This window comes from Podarcis vaucheri (assembly GCF_965113315.1).
Source record: "Podarcis vaucheri genome assembly, chromosome: 14".
NCBI lineage: Eukaryota > Metazoa > Chordata > Lepidosauria > Squamata > Lacertidae > Podarcis > Podarcis vaucheri.
In genome coordinates this window covers 34,434,618-34,453,154 of record NC_138752.1, presented here as the reverse complement: position 1 = coordinate 34,453,154, position 18,537 = coordinate 34,434,618, and the positions used below count along the sequence as shown (strand labels likewise).

Here is an 18,537-nt window from a genome sequence, read left to right as displayed (position 1 = left end):
AAATCTCTCTTCTCCACCCCCACCCCCCCAGTTTACCCACACCTCCTTGCTTTTGTTTCATTTCCCCTCAGCTGCTCAAGCACTGTAAAAGGTAAAACGGGAAACTAATTATATAGGCTGGAATCGATTAACACAGACAAAAACAGAGCTGACATGAAGTGGCCAGGGTGTTCATGAGCCAGTGAGCAGCAGTGGGGTTCGATGGCTGTTTCAAAGCTTGGTTGACATCAATTCTCCTTAAAGTACTCTTCTGGAATATCCTTCACAGAGGTGGCTGGACTGGGCATCAAAAGAACTCTTTCCAAAACAAATGAAGCCATTTGCAGTATTTCGGCGCTGACCTCCAAGCAGTATCCCACGATGGCCTCTTATTCAAATCGGCTCAAAAGGAACAAAATAGATCTTTACAGCCAGCCCACCAGGGAAACCTGCAAATTAAGCTGCAGTTAGAACTGCAGTTTTTTTTATTCTCTCTCTCTCTCCCCCCCACTCCCCACTATAATTCCAAACCCATATTGAGCAGCTCGGCAACAGGGGCTCTGTGCTTTGAGTAACAGGCCCAATCACCAGTGACTAAATAGCCGGAATAATTGTTTGACTTGTCCCAACTAGGGATAAGGGAGAAATTCAAGGCTGATTAATTTGGAAAGTGCAAACCAATTCAGGAAAGTTGCAAACAAAGTAGGCTTGCATTAAAATTAAAACATGTGGTACTTTGTTTGTTCTTTGCAAAACAACACAAGAACTGAAACACAGCTAACTTTGTATTTTATTTGTATTTATTTTATTAGATTTATATACCACCCTTCATCACTAGATCTCAGGGAGGCTGAAATATGTACTTTTTGGAATCTACAATACAATCTTCCAGTATTAGGAAAGTTTTAGGGGAAAGTATGTATAACATACAAAATTGCATTATATTGGATTGGCAGAAATTGCTTGGAAAGTGCAGCATATTATGCAAAATTGTATTAAAATGTGTATGTTAGGAGAAAGGTGCATGATAGTTTTTCGTGAAGCTTTTTGATGGTAGACTGATTAAGAAATGTAACAAACTCAACTCAAGTTTGGAAAGAATAAAAACTGACAAATTACATTTTTGTCCATCTCTCCAGCTCGCACAACTATTTATCCAGCTTCCTTTATGGAACCAAATTAGACCTCTTGCGTCCCACCCCTCTTCCAATGCTCTGGCTGAATTTCATATCCCTTGCCAATGGCAACTGGTCTCTCAGTCATGAGTCAATGGTTTGGATCACACTGTTCCATCTTTCCCAACTTGGGATCCTCCCCGGCTCCCTACAATTGTGTCACAAATGTAAATGCTACAGCTCGCAGAAACTCTTAGCTCAGTGCACTAGCAAACTTGACTATATACTCAGCAAGCTAATAGAAAGTGAAACAAAGCAACCTGAAAAATGTGGAATTCAGTTGACCGTGACAGTAGATGAGTAAGGTAATTGAGGTGAATGGTATTTGTACTTATTAAGAATCTACAGTTGGACCATATGGTTACCACTGATGTTTGTCAAACTCTTCTCAGGACCTACTGTCTAGGACCTATGCTACTTACAGGGAGCTCTTGCCTGCCCGCCATGCGCCCCCCAAAAAACCCTTTCATTCATTTCTGATAGGAAACGCCCAGTAGATGGGTCTCTGTCACATACCTGAGGGTGGGCTGTGTGTTTGGAGGCCTGGTCCCCAAAGAAGGGCAAATAAAATAGCTCCCCCCCTTTCCTTTTGAGATGTTTTCCCGACTATGCATATCTGTCAGGGGATGATTAGCTGCTTGTGCTTAAAATTGTGCCCCTTCAGAGTTTGTGCGGCCCCACAAACCTCTGTGTGTGACAGAGCTCCTCAGACATGTCTGCTCTAGTCACTAGTAGCGTCTGACAGTGGCTGCCTGCGGAAGCGCTTCCAGCAAAGAAGTTCCTTAACGGAAACGCGTCTCCTGGACTCACGACGTGGCAGCTTCCGGCGAAGCATGGGTCTCCCTGCAGTTGCTTCTGACACCTCCCCGCTATTTTCGCTGGATGTGTCTCTCACCCCTTTCTCTCCCCTGCTGTTTCCTGCCTGGGCTGCTGCGTCTCTCTCAGCATTACTGAGATCCTCCTCCAGAGACCCCTCGCTCCCCCTCCTTGTCCCTGCTTTGGCTGCTGACTCTCTCCCAGTCTCTGGGAGCCCTACCAACTCCCTTTCCTCTGATGTCAGTTCCCTGACATCCACCTCCCCTCCAGGGCCCCCTTCTCCCCCGCCCCTACTCTCTCCTCTGGGCGGTGAGGAGCTGAAACCCCGAAAAGAATCCTCTTCATCTTCAGACGTCTCGAACATTTCCCTCCATCGGTCTTCGTTCCGACTCGCTGAATCCTCCTCCACCTCGGAATCAGAGAACCCCTCCAACTCTTCTTCTTCGTCGGTGGTGGCGAAGTATTCCCTCCGGAACCTCGCCACTGGCTGGGGTTTACGAGGGAATCTCTGATGAAAAGTTTCAATCAAAACCTCGTCATCTACATCCTCTGCCCTGACCCAGGTGTTTTCCGACTCCGGCTCCCCTTCCCACATTACCAAATACTCTACTTGCTCTCCCTTCCACCTGGAATCGAGAATCTCCGCTACATGGTAGCTGTGTTCTTTTTCCTCCATAGCTGGTCCCCTATTGACCCTCCCCTCTCTGTCCCCTTTATACGGTGACAGCAACGACCTGTGGAACACTGGGTGCAACTTCATGTGGTTCGGTAACCGGAGTCTGAAAGCCACTGGGTTGACCTGTTGCGTGACTTCAAATGGGCCCAACCTTTTGGGTCTTAACTTCTTACAACCTCCTTTGAATGGTAACCCTTGGGTGGACAGCCACACCTGGTCCCCCACCCTAATGCTTTCCCCTTCCCTTCTGGTTTTGTCTGCCTGCCTCTTATATTCCTCCTTCGCCCTGTTTAAATTAAGTTGGAGCTGGCGATGGATCGCTTCCATTTCTTCAACGAACTGTTCTGCGGCTGGAACGCTCCAGTTCTCCCCTTCCCCCCCTGGGAAGGCTCGGGGATGACACCCGTGATTAGCCAAAAAGGGGCTCATCCCCGTGGACACGTTCTCTGCATTGTTGTAGGCAAATTCTGCCAACGCCAGCTTCTCCACCCAATCATTCTCTCTGTCATTCACATAACACCTCAAATATTGCTGGAGGACACCATTAGCTCTTTCCGCCTGCCCGTTGGTTTCTGGATGACGGGCAGTTGAGAAATTCACCTCTACATGCAATAAGCTCATGAGCTTCCTCCAGAACCTGGAAGTAAATTGTTTCCCTCGGTCAGAAACCACCCTCAAGGGGGCGCCATGCAGCCTAAACACATTTTCCACAAACAATTTAGCGGTTTCTTCCGCTGTGACCGCATGTGAGCAGGCTATAAAGTGGGCCATCTTGGTTAACAGGTCTACCACAACCATGATGGCTGTTTTCCCTTTGGACCTGGGCAGATCAGTCATGAAATCTATTGCCACTGCCTCCCATGGCCTTTCCGGCGTGGGTAGTGGTTCTAATAAACCTGCCGGTGCCCGCCTCTCCCCCTTGGCTCGTTGGCATTGGTCACACCCTCTCACATACTCCCGCACATCTTCCCTGACCTTGGGCCACCAGAATTCCCTGGTAACCAGCCACATGGTTTTGTGTTGCCCAAAATGCCCTGCTGTGGGGCTATCGTGCAGTTGCTTGAGTACCTTTTCCCTCAATTCCCCTTCAGGTATGTATAACGCTCCCTTGTAGTACAACGCCCCGTTTCTCTCCTCAAAACCCCCGGGTTTGTCTCCCTCCCTCCTGAGACCCCTGAGTTTGTCCTGGGCGTATTCATCCTGCACCGTTCCCTCTACCAGTTCCCTTTGCCCCACCAATGCCGCCCCACACACCCAGCGGTCCTCGGGAATGACATGGGTCTCTTCGGGGGCACCCTCTCCCTCCAAATATTCAGGTTTGCGTGAGAGAGCGTCCGCCCTAACGTTCTCTGGGCCTGGTACATAACAAATCTCAAAGTTAAATTTGGAGAACTCCTGGGCCCATCTCAACTGCCGTTGGTTGAGCACTCGCGCAGTTCTCCAATACTCTAGATTCTTATGGTCCGTGCACACTTGCACCTTCTGTTGTGCACCAATTAGCAGGTGCCTCCATCTCCGGAAGGCCTCATGAATCGCAAGAAGTTCCCGGTCGTACACCGTGTAGTTCCTCTCAGATTTGTTCAGCTTTCGCAAAAAGAAGGCACACGGTCGCCACTCTGACCCCTCCTTCCCCGGCTGCAGAAGAAGCACCGCCCCTATGGCTCTGTCAGAAGCGTCTGTTTCGACCCTCAGCTTTTTTTGTAAATCCACATGTAGAAGTTGTTCATCAGAGGCGAAGGCCCTTTTCAGTTCCTCAAACGCTCGCTCCGCCTCCCCCGTCCAAACAAACTTCTTTTTACTGCTGAGACAGTCCGTGATGGGCGCCGTCAGGTGGGCGAAGTTTCGGATGAACTTACGATAAAAGTTTCCAAACCCTAGGAACCTCTGCACATCCTTCTTGGTCTTGGGTGTTTTCCATTCCAGCACCGCTTGAACCTTGCCGGGGTCCATGGCCAACCCCTTGTCTGACAAGCGGTACCCCAGGAATTCCACCTCCTTGGTATGAAACTGACACTTCTCCAGTTTCACCCACAGCCTGTTGGCTTGCAGCCTGCTCAACACTTCTCTGACGTCTCTCACATGTTGCTCCTCATTCTCCGAATACACCAACACGTCATCTAAGAAGGCCACGCAATTCTTGTAGAGCAAAGGCCCCAGTACGTGGTTCATGAAGGCTTGAAAACACGCGGAGCCTGTTTGTAATCCAAAAGGCATAACGAGGTATTCAAATGCCCCCAAAGGGGTGAACATGGTGGTCTTCCATTCATCCCCTTTCCTTATACGTATCAGGTTGTACGCCCCCCTTAGGTCCAGCTTTGTAAAAATCTTTCCTTTCCGCACCCTGGTCAAAATATCATCAATCCTGGGCATAGGAAAAGCCGCCGGCTCTGTCACTGCATTTAACCGCCTAAAGTCACATACCAGTCTCGGCTTGTCCGTGTTTTTTTTATCCACAAAAAACACTGGGCTACCCCCCGCTGCCTTGGACTCTCTGATGAAGCCTCTCTTCAGGTTCTTGTCAATGAACGCTCGCAACTCCTGCATTTCCCTGTCTGACATGGCATACAACTTGCCTACAGGAAGCTGTGCTCCAGGGAGTAAATTGATCTGGCAATCAAAGGGCCTATGCGGGGGTAGTTGGTCAGCTTCCTTCTCGCTGAATACGTCGCTGAGATCAGCATACTGGGGTGGCACCTTCCCCTTCCCCATTACTTCAGTCCCTGCCAGGGTGGCTTGGGCCCCTGCTGACCCCTTTTCCCCCCTGCAGTGTTCTAAGCAATGTGCTGAACCGAAGGAAACCACTCTTTGATGCCAGCCCACCAGCGGATCATGTAAGGCTAGCCAGCTCATTCCCAAAATAATGGGAGCGCCTCCCAAGGTGGCCACATTAAACGCTATCAGTTCTGTGTGCCTTGCCACCCTCATTATCATTGGGACGGTCTGCAAGCTAACTCCTCCTCCCAACAGTTCCCTGCCATCGATCGTGGTCACCTGCAGGGGGTTGCTTAAAGGGATAGTCTGTATCTGATGTTCAGCAGCAAACTCCTTGCTCATAAAATTGCAGGAGCTGCCTGAGTCCAACAGCGCCTTTATTTTTAGGGGGTGTCCATTTTGCAGCTCTAGCGACACTTCAATCACTAGAGCAGGTCGAGGAGCTTCTGGCACGGGCACTTTCACTGCTCTTTGGCCTGGCTGCAGTGCCCTGACGTTGGCAACCAGGCGTTGGCTTTTACCTGCTCCGTTTCTCCCTGCTCTCCCCCCTCAACTGCTCCCACCATCCCTTGCCATTCCTTCCTCTGGGGGCAGACTCTGGCAAAGTGGCCTGGCTGTTGGCAGAGATAGCATTTCCGGGCTCCCTTTCCCTCCTTCTTCGCCCCCTCACTGGGCTTTGAAACTGCGCGCGCGCGGGCTGTTCCGATTTCCATTGGCTCTGCCGGCGGGAAAGCTGGCTCAGGAATGTCTGGAATGCGTAACTCCTTCCAACGTTCCCCTCTCCCTTCCCGCCTCTCCAAGGCTCTTGCCTCCTGGCGCGCTCCAATGGTCAGCGCAGATTTGGTCAGCTGATCCATAGACACCGCCCTGGGGCTCCTGGACAGCTCGTCTTTCACAGCCGAAGAAAGACCTTCTTCAAATAGCATCTGAATGGGTGCTGCCGATAAATCCCACCCCAATCTGTGAATCAGCATGGTAAATTCAGTCCAGTACTCACGGACAGATCTGCTTCCCTGCTTGCAAGCCATTAGCTGTCTGCGCACCACCCCTTCCTCAATATCGCTGGAAAACATGATATCCATTGCACGAAAGAATTTCATAGTGTCCTTTAGGATATCGTTGTGCGTTGCCATCAGGGGTCGAACCCAGTCCCGCGCCCCCTTCTCAAGATGCCCAATTACGAAAGCAACTCGCGATTCCTCATCAGGGAACTCATCAAACTGCACATTCAGGGCATATTGCATCTCGGTCCTAAAGGCATGGTAATCCTTGGGGTCCCCCCCAAACTTCTGCACCAATCCTGGTACCTTTCTGGGGAACTGAGTGGTTCTCCCCTTTTTGTCAGCATCCTGAGCCCTTCTCTCCTCGAGCCTCGCCGTCTGCAGCGCAAGTTGGACCTCCAGAGCTTGATACCTTTCTTCCAAGCTTGGACCAGCTCCAACCCCTGCCTCTCCGGTTCCGGCTGGGTTGCTCATGATGCTTTCTCCTGCACAGGCAGCGTACAAAGACTGTCAGACTGCTGTCAGGGGATGATTAGCTGCTTGTGCTTAAAATTGTGCCCCTTCAGAGTTTGTGCGGCCCCACAAACCTCTGTGTGTGACAGAGCTCCTCAGACATGTCTGCTCTAGTCACTAGTAGCGTCTGACAGTGGCTGCCTGCGGAAGCGCTTCCAGCAAAGAAGTTCCTTAACGGAAACGCGTCTCCTGGACTCACGACGTGGCAGCTTCCGGCGAAGCATGGGTCTCCCTGCAGTTGCTTCTGACACCTCCCCGCTATTTTCGCTGGATGTGTCTCTCACCCCTTTCTCTCCCCTGCTGTTTCCTGCCTGGGCTGCTGCGTCTCTCTCAGCATTACTGAGATCCTCCTCCAGAGACCCCTCGCTCCCCCTCCTTGTCCCTGCTTTGGCTGCTGACTCTCTCCCAGTCTCTGGGAGCCCTACCAACTCCCTTTCCTCTGATGTCAGTTCCCTGACAATATCCTTGTACCTTAAAACATAACAGTGGGAAATGTACTGATGTCTTCATTTCTAATTAATGGTTAGAGATCACATGTTGGAATGTTTCCCCTTATTTTGTTGTTCTCTCTCTCTTTCTCTCCCCCCCCCCCCGCATGAACAAAGCTAATATATCAGGAATATGAATAGCTTAGACCTCTTCTTATTAACACATGCTAATTTTCTGTGTGCAGGGATTATTAGTATTAGTATTTTGATGCAGGAGATCATTCAATGATGCAGTTCCTGCCTTGAAGTAGGGTACCCAAGAGGGGCTGTACTACAAGGTTCTGATTGGCATGCTTCAGCTCTGAGTCCAATTCAGTGTGGAGAAAATAATTTCCTGTCTAAAACTATGCTTCATAATCTCAAAAGGAAAGCTCTGTACTTTCCTTGAATGGGTAGGAGAACCAGAGAGTGCCATTTGACTTGTTTCAGGGGAAAAGATGGGGGAAAATTGATTGGTGTAATCAATTTCATAATGAACAGAATTTCAAATACAGAAATAATTAGTTGACACAGCCCCGAGGCACAGTTCAGAGAACTTTTATATGCTGTCTGTGGAGCGCCTCTGCTCCAAAAACAGGGAAATTTTGATGTAAAAATGATTCATGTGCTATAACTGTGCATACTCCTTTATCGTATTAATAACATCTTTAAACGCCCTTTCGAAACTTCTGGAGCCTCATCCGCACTCCTGAGGCTCACAGAATCAGATTCACTAAAGCACTATCAGAAATTTTATTTTCAGTTTAACCACTGGAATCTAATTCCTTCTAATGTGATATTTGAAAATGCATTATTATCTAAGTTAATATGAAGTAATCTAATATATGGCACAGCAGCCACACTGAGTTGAGGGATCATTATTAAAAGTGAACAGGTTGGTCTCACTGGGTGTTGATTTCAGATGTCCTCATTGCTGACAGTTGTGTGGTAGCTGCATTTAGAGAAGCTTTATGCCGAGTCAAAAGAGGAAAGGATAAGTATTATTGTTATTATTAATTTTTTCCTTTATAATATTCTCCCTATGAAGAGCCTGAAGTGATTTCACAATGCGATAAAACCTATATAACACAATTACAACTATAACAGTTGAAACATTTATATTAAAACAATTTTAAATTTGATGCAAATACCAACTGGTTGGGACGCGGGTGGCGCTGTGGGTAAAAGCCTCAGCGCCTACGGCGGTTCGAATCCCCGCGGCGGGGTGCGCTCCCGCTGCTCGGTCCCAGCGCCTGCCAACCTAGCAGTTCGAAAGCACCCCCGGGTGCAAGTAGATAAATAGGTACCGCTTACCAGCGGGAAGGTAAACGGCGTTCCGTGTGCTGCGCTGGCTCGCCAGATGCAGCTTTGTCACGCTGGCCACGTGACCCGGAAGTGTCTCCGGACAGCGCTGGCCCCCGGCCTATAGATGTGAGATGGGCGCACAAACCCCAGAGTCTGTCAAGACTGGCCCGTTCGGGCAGGGGTACCTTTACCTTTACCTTTACCAACTGGTCTAAAAATCTCCACTGAGAGGGTTTGTCGAAAGGGGAGAGAAGACCATAGATATGATACCTGAGTGTTGTGTAATGGGAGACAGTTCCAAATGGGAGGTGGTACCACATTAAGATCCCTTTCGGAAATGGACCTCCTGACAAAATGCAGTGCAATGATTAGGTTGGGATAAGATACTTACTATATATTACTGCAACATAAACCTGAGCTGTAGTAGCTCAACACTCTTCTTCCCTAGTCATTGTACCACCATATATGGGTTCTTAGTAAACCCTTCGGGTTTTTGTTGATACTTCTGGAACTCTCAGACTAGAGATTAATTGGGTGTTGGGGGTTGGGGATTTAATCTTTGAATGCCAATATGACCAAATCTGCGCCACACCTCCCATTCTAATGTTTCACTTGGAATTTGTTTATTTACCAGCTTCCTCATTTATTGAATGTTCTATATGGTTCTCAATTCAAAGGCAGAAACAAATGAATAACCACATATATTCTACATGTATTTGGAGACAAAATGTATTTCAATATGTGCGTTTGGAGAGGGAATGCATTTAGAAACACATATTTGAATTCCCTTTTAAATGTGAATTTTCGTGCAAAGTATTATTTCTTTGCAGATTGTTGCAGAAATGGGAAGGAATAAATTTAGGGGTGAACTCAGGCAAAGGTGGTCAGAGCCCAGCAAATATAGAATGATTTGCCCATTGAGTCTCTATTGACTTAGAGAGAAGGGAGAGGTGTTACAGAGGCACTGTGCATTGCTCTGCTTCTGAATATATAACCACCTATTCAGCCTGTGTGGAATAGGCAAAAGTTAGCAAATTTAAAATGTATGTGTGTGTGTAGGGGTGGGGTGGGTGGCAGCTTAATTGCACAAGCTGTTTCATATACCTCGTAAAATGTGCTAATGCATTTAGCCTGTATAGTTCAGAGGGAAGCCAGTTGTACATGTGATGGAAAACACTGATTCAAAACTGTGATTCCTCACCCCCCCTTGCTTCTGTGTGACAAGTACAATGAATGTTTGGGAACATTAAGATACATGCAGCAAACAACAGCAATTCAGAACTGTTCTGTGCATATCTTTGACAGTAGGTGTCTCAATCATGTGAGATAATTCTGAACTGCTTTGTGAAAACTGCATATCTCTTCAGTTGGTTTGGAATGCTCAAGTCAGCTTTGTCTCTGGGGGTTTGCAGAATGAGCCCTATTAGGACAACTTTATGACATCTTTGTTGGCTCCCCTTTTTTCTGGGGTCAATTCAAGGTGCTGGCTTTGGCCTTGAAATGAGCTTTTCCACTTTTCAGGAATCTCTTCCTCAAATCTACTTAAGATCTGCTGTTTGTGTCTGGGACCCTGCTCATGGTCGTTTTGCCAGCAGAAGTGTGCTGAGGGCTAGGGAACACACACTGTTTTCATTGAGACACCTAAACTATAGGAATTGTGGCCTAGGGTCTTCTTTGCCTGTTTTAAAATAAGCCATGATACATTGTTCTGAGATATTATTATTATTGTTGTTGTTTCTCAAATTGCCTTGCATTCATTTTCATCCTGGGTGAATAGGAATCAAAATTCAGACCACGTGTATAGATTCATCTAGCTAGTGCCCTCCACATAGTGCGATGCCATAGGGCAACTTCTTATGAAGAGTGATTCACACTGGGATACCTGCAAGACTCTAAACTAGCTTCAAAGTAGAGCATCCCCTGACATCACCAGGGGTGGCGAGATAAAAATCTGGTCCACCAACCTGAAAAGCACCCCCCACACACACACCAGTCTAAAGACTCTGCCATCTCCTTCCTTGCCCCCCTGTCTATGCTGTGCTTATTCAAGTCTTTGATTCAAGAATCACATATTCAGATAAATTGCACATATGGGAAAGAAGCCTATTTTCAAATGCCCTTATATTAAGACAGTTGCTGGCGCTGAGATGCTTCTGTAGGATTTATCTATGACATTTATTAGTCACTTTTTGTTTTGACGATGTACCTCATGTACAACGGTGTGAATAAAATTAAGCAACAGGAAGATCTGCAAATAAAGAAGAACAGAACTGTCTGTCTGCCACAGGGAAATTGTTAAACTATGTTAAAATCTAAAAGTCCATAAAATAGTAAACAATGTCATCAAAAAGTTGTCAGCCAAGAGTCTTTATAAAAAAGGGGGGAGTTTTAACCTGACACTTAAAGGTAAAAGTACCTTACAGAAGTTTGGGGAGGTTTTCCCAGAGAAGAGGGGCCACCACTGAAAAGGTCTTCCCCCTGATAGCCAGCTGAGGGCACCAGAGTTCACCAAATGAAGATCTCAGTGGACTGTTGGCAGGAAGTAGCAGTTCTTTAGATACCTGATCCCCAACCATTTGCCTGTGTGCAGCCTCTGCACAAATACGCTTCTGGGTCTACCATCTCCATCAAATAAAGCATAAAAGGCATTCTGGGTTTTGTGGCTAGGCTTTGTATGCATCTTGATGAGTCTGAATGGGATGGACAGAGTGAATGGATAGGTTCACTTTATTTTATTTTTGGTCCCTTTTCTCATAATACTAGGACTGGGTCAATGAAATTAATTTGCTGTGGATTCAGAAGAGACATTAAACAGCACACAATGCTCAGTAATTAACTTAAGGACCACAATGTTGGATATAGACTTAGAAGTATTTGAAAAGGTGAATAAACAAATGCCTTGGGTAGGAAGGAGAATAGCTAAGTGGTGGAACCCATGCTTTGCTTGCTAAAGGGTTCCTTAAAACTCCAAACGAACCAGAACTTGAAACATGATTTTGTTGCGCAAGGAAGTGGTATTTAGTTGGTCTCAGGGAAGCATAGTTTTATATGAGCATCCTAGGGTGGCACACTGAAATGCTTCCAGATGCCACGGTCTTTAAAGATCTCTCAACTGCTGTTCACTTCATCATCAAGATTTTAGTTTGTGCTCCCAAACGCCCCTTGCGATCATATCTCACAGCGAACCTCATTGTGGGCTGCTTTAGCAAGTGCCACTCCATTTGCCAATGGCCACGGCACACTGAATGATTCAACGATTTAGCTGATGTGTTTAAATTATTTACACAATATTTTGCCCTGTATGATTAAGCTGGAGATGTAGCTTCCCAGGGACTTCATTTAAGGCAGGACTTTGTCACCGGTTGACTGAGCAGCCACAAATATAACTACATTTCCCCCTTAAATTAAAGGAGGGTCTGAATTAGGAGCCAGTTCTTTCAGTATGTATCTCTTCCCTTATTTCTCATATACAGGCTGTGAGTACGATTCATTATGTCACCAAAACTGCACTGCCCATATATAGAAAGATGGGAGAATCTGTTCACTTTGGTTTCTCTTAGGTTCAGTTCTCCACATTTCTCCATCAATGTGCAATTTATTTTAAATAAAACAATTATCAAAAATTCATCAGCATTTCAATTCAATATTTGCTAATACATGTTTGCATTAATTTTTGCCTAATAGATACAATTTAGCAAACACCCCCCCCCAAATGTTATTTCCCTCTGATATGGCCATTTTTCAGACACTTATCACCATATGGATTCTTATTCACATTACTTGGCTGGAAAACTGCATTGCAAAATTTCCAATTTTTTTTGAAAAAATGTGCATTTCAAAGGATAGCTGTGTTTTGGTTCTCATATCATTTCATAGTGTGGATTGGGTACCCTCATCTTTAAATGTGAACTGAATGGAATGCCTCCCCCAGTCTTATAAGAAGGAGACATTTATAAGCCTAGAGGAACTTCGAAGTTTGCAGGTGTACACAAAATATTTAGAAAGAAAAACAAAGGAAGGGGGGACCCCAAAATCAGCCCAGGAGAACAGTATGCTCAGAGGCCACTGGGTGCTGATTAATGTTTGGGAGGGAGCAGATACCGAGGGAGAAGATGGAGTGGTTGATGTCATTGGTATTCTGAACAGCAGCATTCTGCACTTTAACATTTTGTTGCATGTCCCAGTTTTAGAAGTGTGTTTCCCAAGGATGAGCCTCATTCCCTGCATTTAATGTTCCCCATGTTCACTCTGCCCTGGATTCCAATTCTTTTGAATCTCCATTTAACTTGAGACCACTTCACTATGCATGAAGGCTTCTGCAATGTGTGGACCATAAATGTTATAAATTATGTGATGAGCCTCTGTGCATACAAAAGATCTCTGCCTACCCCCAGTAATGACAGCAGCAGCAGGGGCAGGAGTTGTATAACTTGGGGTTGCGGGCACAGCCCCTGAGACCACTCTTTCCTGCTTCCTGACAAATATTTTCAAATGCAGCAAATGTTCTGGAAATGGAACATGTGCAGAGTGCTATTGCTTTCATTTGCTTCAGTTAATTTATATGCCCCTCTTCACCCCCATGCTACTGATCTTCACATGTGCCCTGATGAAGAAATATTGATGTGATTACACCTATGGTTGCCTCAATATTCTTCTGCTGTTGTGTTTTTGCTGATGCCCACATTTGATGTGGCACATTTGTGAAACTCCAAAGGGGGTACAAGTTTGATGTGACCAAATGTACAATCACATAAAAAACTGTTCCCTGTTCCCCTTTTGCTGTGTTTTTTTTAATTAGTGCATGTCTGCACTGGTAAAATAAGGGGGAAAGGTACAAAGGAACTCAGCTGCAGCAAAGTGAGCTCACACAGAGCTCTGTACTAAATCCAGATATATAAAGCAGAACATTGGAAAAGGCCAAATGATTCTGTTTCACTTCAGAAAAAAAGGCCAGGCATTGTAGAACTTCAGAACCTGGGAAAAGTCAGATGGTCTTCTACTTATTTCAGTGATTATATATAATCTCTTACACGGGAAGACACCCGAAGACACCAAAACCTGCATTCCTGTACCCGTGAAAATCTACGAAAGCATATATATATATATATATATAGGCAAATAGAGACATATTTTTTGTTATCTGCTCCTCATTAATTACTCCTCCCCCTATGTGTTTTGGTGAGGATGCCTTTTCTCAATTTAGTTTTTGATGTTATTATTGTGGCTTTACTGTAAGTGTCATTCTGCAGGTTCTGCCCCCTTCCTCCAGCTCTATGGAAGTTAAATCTCTGAGTCCATATTTTCTTTAAAGCACATGCCACACACATGTCAGTTCATGGGCATGAGTTTTAACATCGCCCTGTTATGCATAGCTTGCCATTTCCCAGACTGCAGTTGGTGAAGTTTATGCTCAGCTGTTAAGGGTGATAATAGGCTTTACAACAATTGTAATTTCCCCACTCTATTTTTAACCAAAAATAAACAAACAGCCCCCCCCCCATTTTTTCTGCTTGTAAATTGGTTTTAAGTAGGCCATTGCAAAGTACCGTAAGTGTGCACTGTGTATCACAGGTCAATAAGAGCCTTCAGCAATGTGAAACAATAGTGTTTGCCCACATACTGGGGGGCCACTTATGCACCCCTCAAAATGGAGAAATGTGGCACCCTGCAAAAGAGCTTGATTTGCATATGCTAATATGCAAGCATAGATGCAGATTAAGAAAGAGGACTATCCTCTCTAAAGTAGGACACACATGCACCCAAGTATACCACATATGTGTGTGATGCTCAGAAAGATGACAGGACCACTTCCAGAACAGTTTGTTTTAATCTATGAAATGTTGCACAATCTACTGCCTGGTTACATCTTTCCAAATGCATGTATTGCAAAAGTTTAACCAATAATTGTCACTGGTTTTGATTATTTCATATCCTCCTGTTACAACGATCACTTATGTTGTCGTTCTTTCATGCCCCTGCCCCAGGATGTGGAGTAGTATTTTATTAATTTATTATTTTCTATAAACACACACATTGTTGGTGTTGTCCAGGATAAACGAGCCCAACATTGTATATTCCCATTGCACACTGCGTCTTTTGGTAGTGATTCATGCAATTTCACAAATTATAGTTTTGATATAACAGTTTAAATATGTTTGTTTGTTTTCTGAGCTGGACAAGTTTAAATTCTACACCACAGAATCCCAAGAAAGTGGTGCCCTTTTGAACCACATGTGTGTGTTTCTGTGTGCAAAGCCTGTTTTGATATGATGAATAATCTGCCTTCTATTGAAAACTATTGAGAAACTTGTCTTGATTTTAAAAAAGGGGGGGGGGGTTGCATTTTATACTTGAAGGGTTTCTTCATCCTCTAACCACGAGTCTCCCAGCCATCTTCAGATATATATATTTTAAGAAATGAGAAGGGGGTGGAGAGAGAGAGAGAGAGAGAGAGAGAGAGAGAGAGAACATTTCCCTGCTCCACATATACTCGGGTATCTCTCAGCAGGGCTTAAACAGCAGTGGCAATAGCACCGTAAAGTCAGTAGATGGCTGTAGAAAAGTATGTTGAACACTCTTGTGTTAGAGTAATAAGATTGGTAAGGCCTTGACCTGTCTAGCAGCTGCTTTTATCTGAAGTACATTTAAAGAGATAAAGAGGGGATGCAGGGAGAATACTTTCTCTTCCATGGGATCATCACTTTGAGTTAAAGGGAGGGGGTTCTGAAATGTGAGATTTTATCATTATTTTAATAATAAAAAAAGGAAACAGGTTCCCTTTGCAGGAAAAAAAGAGGTGATGGCTTGAGAGCCATTAGGATCTCTTGCTTTGCTTTACTCTTTTTCTTTCTGTTCTTCAAGACGTTTTAAGGATTTTTATATCTTTTATGTAACATTCCTTCAGTCCATTGCGTGGAGTCTTCCTTAGTTATTTAATAATAATATTTTTTCCCCTCTCTCACTCTCACTCTCTCTCTCTCTCACACACACAGTCTCTCTCACTCTCTTGATTCTACTACTGTAGTTGGCTGCCTTTTAGTGCACGGATCTGCTCATTAAACAGACACACCAAGAATTGTTACCTAAGGAAGCTTGACAGTCAAGAAAGGACAGCCAGAGTTAGGGAGGAAGAGAGGGAAGAAAGGAAGAAGGAAAAAAACGGAAGAGGAAAACGAGGAGGGGGGAAGCAGCCTGAAGCAATCACTTCTCCCACAGGGGGGGGAAAGCGACTGAAACGTTGAACGAGTGTGTGCTATTCTCATAACCATACAAACAAACAGACTTGTATAAGAAAAAGAAGAAAACTGTAAAGACTTGACAGAAAAAGGCAAGATTTTTTTTTAACTACCCACTGGGCACAGTTCTTTCTTTCTCTCTCTTTTTTCTCCTCTCTTTCCTTTCCGACATACTTAGTGAAGTAAAGGAGACTTCCGTTTTTGCTGGCAGAGTCCTTGATTTTCCCCCCTTTCAAGATGATGATGTATTTATGGGTAGGTAGTTTATTTCCATGTCAATCTCATTGTTTGCTGTTGTTTGTTGTTGTTTCTATTATATTGAGTTTGTTGGGAGTGATGTATAGCTTTTAAATGTGTCTAAATGCCGGTTGTGTGGTAGGAGAGTTGTCCAGCCAGGTTTGTGTGGAGTGGTTTTTATAAACAAGCTGCTTTCTGAAATATTGCACTATGCTCATTTTGAATACGCAGCCTTTGTAGTAAAATGTTGCTGGGTCTCAGTGTGAGTGTGTGTGCATGTGCTTGGGTTTTTTGAAACACATTTCCAAACAGTATGCGTCTGAGATTTTTCAGGGGATGCCAATAAAACAAAAATGGAAAACGCATGATTCTTCACTTGTGGGCACACAGAATTTGCTCTCTCTTTTTTTTAACCAAGGAATGTTCATGCCGAGAGGCTGATTAGAACTTCTGAATTGCACTCCTGAAACCGGATGTCAGTGATAGCTGTAATCTTGTCGCTTATCCTAGGTTGCTTCAGGTAAATGACAACTATAAATGTGCAGGAAAGCAACCCTATGCAGTTGTATGTTCAGCACTGTCCTGTTGTTGTCGTCCCACCCCCCCATCTGCAACACCCCCTTGGATTCAATTCTCTTAGAAAGTGTAAGGAGCTAGAATAAGGTTGCAATGTGTACTAAGGGATGTGGTCAAATACGGGAACGAATTAGTGTGATAAATCATGTGGTTGTGCTTAAGCACACAAGCAGAGTCATTTGTAAGCAATGCAGATGTGCTCCTGCTCTACAATCAAAAGAGTGCAATCTTTCGGGACTTTTCATGGGTACCGTTTGTTCACGTTGTAAATGGCTAAATATGTAGCAGAAATGCCGTACGACTTTTCCTTGTGAATTTTCTGCTTTTCTTTGCAAACTGCTCTTGGTTAGGAATCCTGGACTTCCACCTCCCGCCCAGCTTTCTCATTTCTGTTGACCCTGTGATAAATTGTTTTAACTTGTCACAGATGTACAAAAGGCATCGTGTTTCGGCATTTACACAACTTATTTATGTTCCTTGACCTGTGCGGTGCTTTCAAAAGCTTCACCAATCAGCAAGTCTGATTATTTCTGACGGTCCCTTTTACATGGCAGACTCTGTCCAGCTTAGTTCCCCTCAGTAATATCTATTCATGCAGTTCCCAAACGGAGGCACGCTGTGAATTGTGACTTCTTTATTTTGCTAACCCCATTCTTTTTTCTCTTCGTTAAAAAAGGAAAAGGAATCCAGTCACTGACTATGCCTTTCATTGGCGAATTTGATATCAGCTGGCCGTCAGAAGCATGCATATATACATTCTTCCTTTAACAAATCCTCACAATTTTGCATTTGCAAACTCTGTGAAATTGGATCCTGCCCCTTTCTCTTTCTCTATTCCCCCTCCCACTCCCCAGCTTTCACTTAGAATAAAACAGACAGATTTATTGGGGCAGAGAAATAAAAGTCACGAGGCCACTGGTAGTTCCACATTTGCATTGCATATGGACGGAATTGATTAAAACACAATATTAGTACCTTCTGGCCTGTGGTGTGTATGTGAGTGTGTGTTATGCCTGCATGTGACTTTTGGCTACATAAAGCTTTGCTGATTAGAAAACTTTTTTTTTAAAAAAAAGTTTAATTACAGGTAGCAATTCAGCCTTTCATTATCTGCAGAGGAGAGATGAAGAGGTGTAATTCATATTATTTATGAACTTTTTCCCCCTAGCCATTCCTGGTACCTTCTGTTTGTTATAACCCAATGCACAATAACACATAGGTTTCTACAGCATGCTCTCCTGGGTTCAGAAAACTCACTGACCTGCTTTCTTAGTAATTAATCTTTGACCTTTAAAAGCCAAGTCTTTCAATTTCTATTTTCTTCTTTTTGACCAGTATTTTACAGCAGTTCAGATTTTTATTAGCAACATTCATCAATGTGAAGAGGGTTGCTCTCTTTAAATATATATCACCCCGCAAACTCCCTCCCCCACCATCCAATCCAAGTACTCAGCACCATTTTCCAATATTAATTTGGCTATGCGGGTATATCAGCCACTATTTAAAAAATAAAATAAAAAATCTCAAAATCAGATTAGTTGGCTTCATGCTGGGAATTAAGTGCTTTCATTATCCTCAGATGCTGTTGCTCCCAGAAATAAGAAAATATCCCACAAGCAGCTTATAACTAGAATCTAATTGTATTATTTATTTATTTTGCATAGTAGTAGTTTTAAGACTCACAGACATCTAATATATAGATCTTTGAGTCTCTTTCTTTCTTTCTTTCTTTCTTTCTTTCTTTCTCTCTCCCTAGGTGTTTAAATTCTTTCAGTGAGCAGAGATCTTGTGTCTTGGAAATAAAATGTGGAAATCCCTAAAACAGTCTGATGTGAGGGGACTCCA

At 44.4% G+C, this 18,537-nt stretch overlaps 1 protein-coding gene across 30 annotated transcripts in view; it reads left to right on the top strand.

Annotated features, from left to right (window-relative positions):
- RBFOX1 (RNA binding fox-1 homolog 1) overlaps positions 1–18,537 on the top strand; it is a 1,477,709-nt gene that overhangs the window by 995,979 nt on the left and 463,193 nt on the right. The window contains exon 1 of one of the 30 annotated variants that reach the window (XM_082199136.1): positions 15,673–16,134. The exons of the other annotated variants lie outside the window; for them this stretch is intronic. Within the exon in view, the coding sequence (XP_082055262.1) occupies positions 16,117–16,134 (18 nt within the window). The 5' untranslated portion in view covers positions 15,673–16,116. Of the gene's footprint in view, positions 1–15,672; positions 16,135–18,537 lie in introns of those variants that run through there. 30 annotated transcript variants of the gene reach the window in all.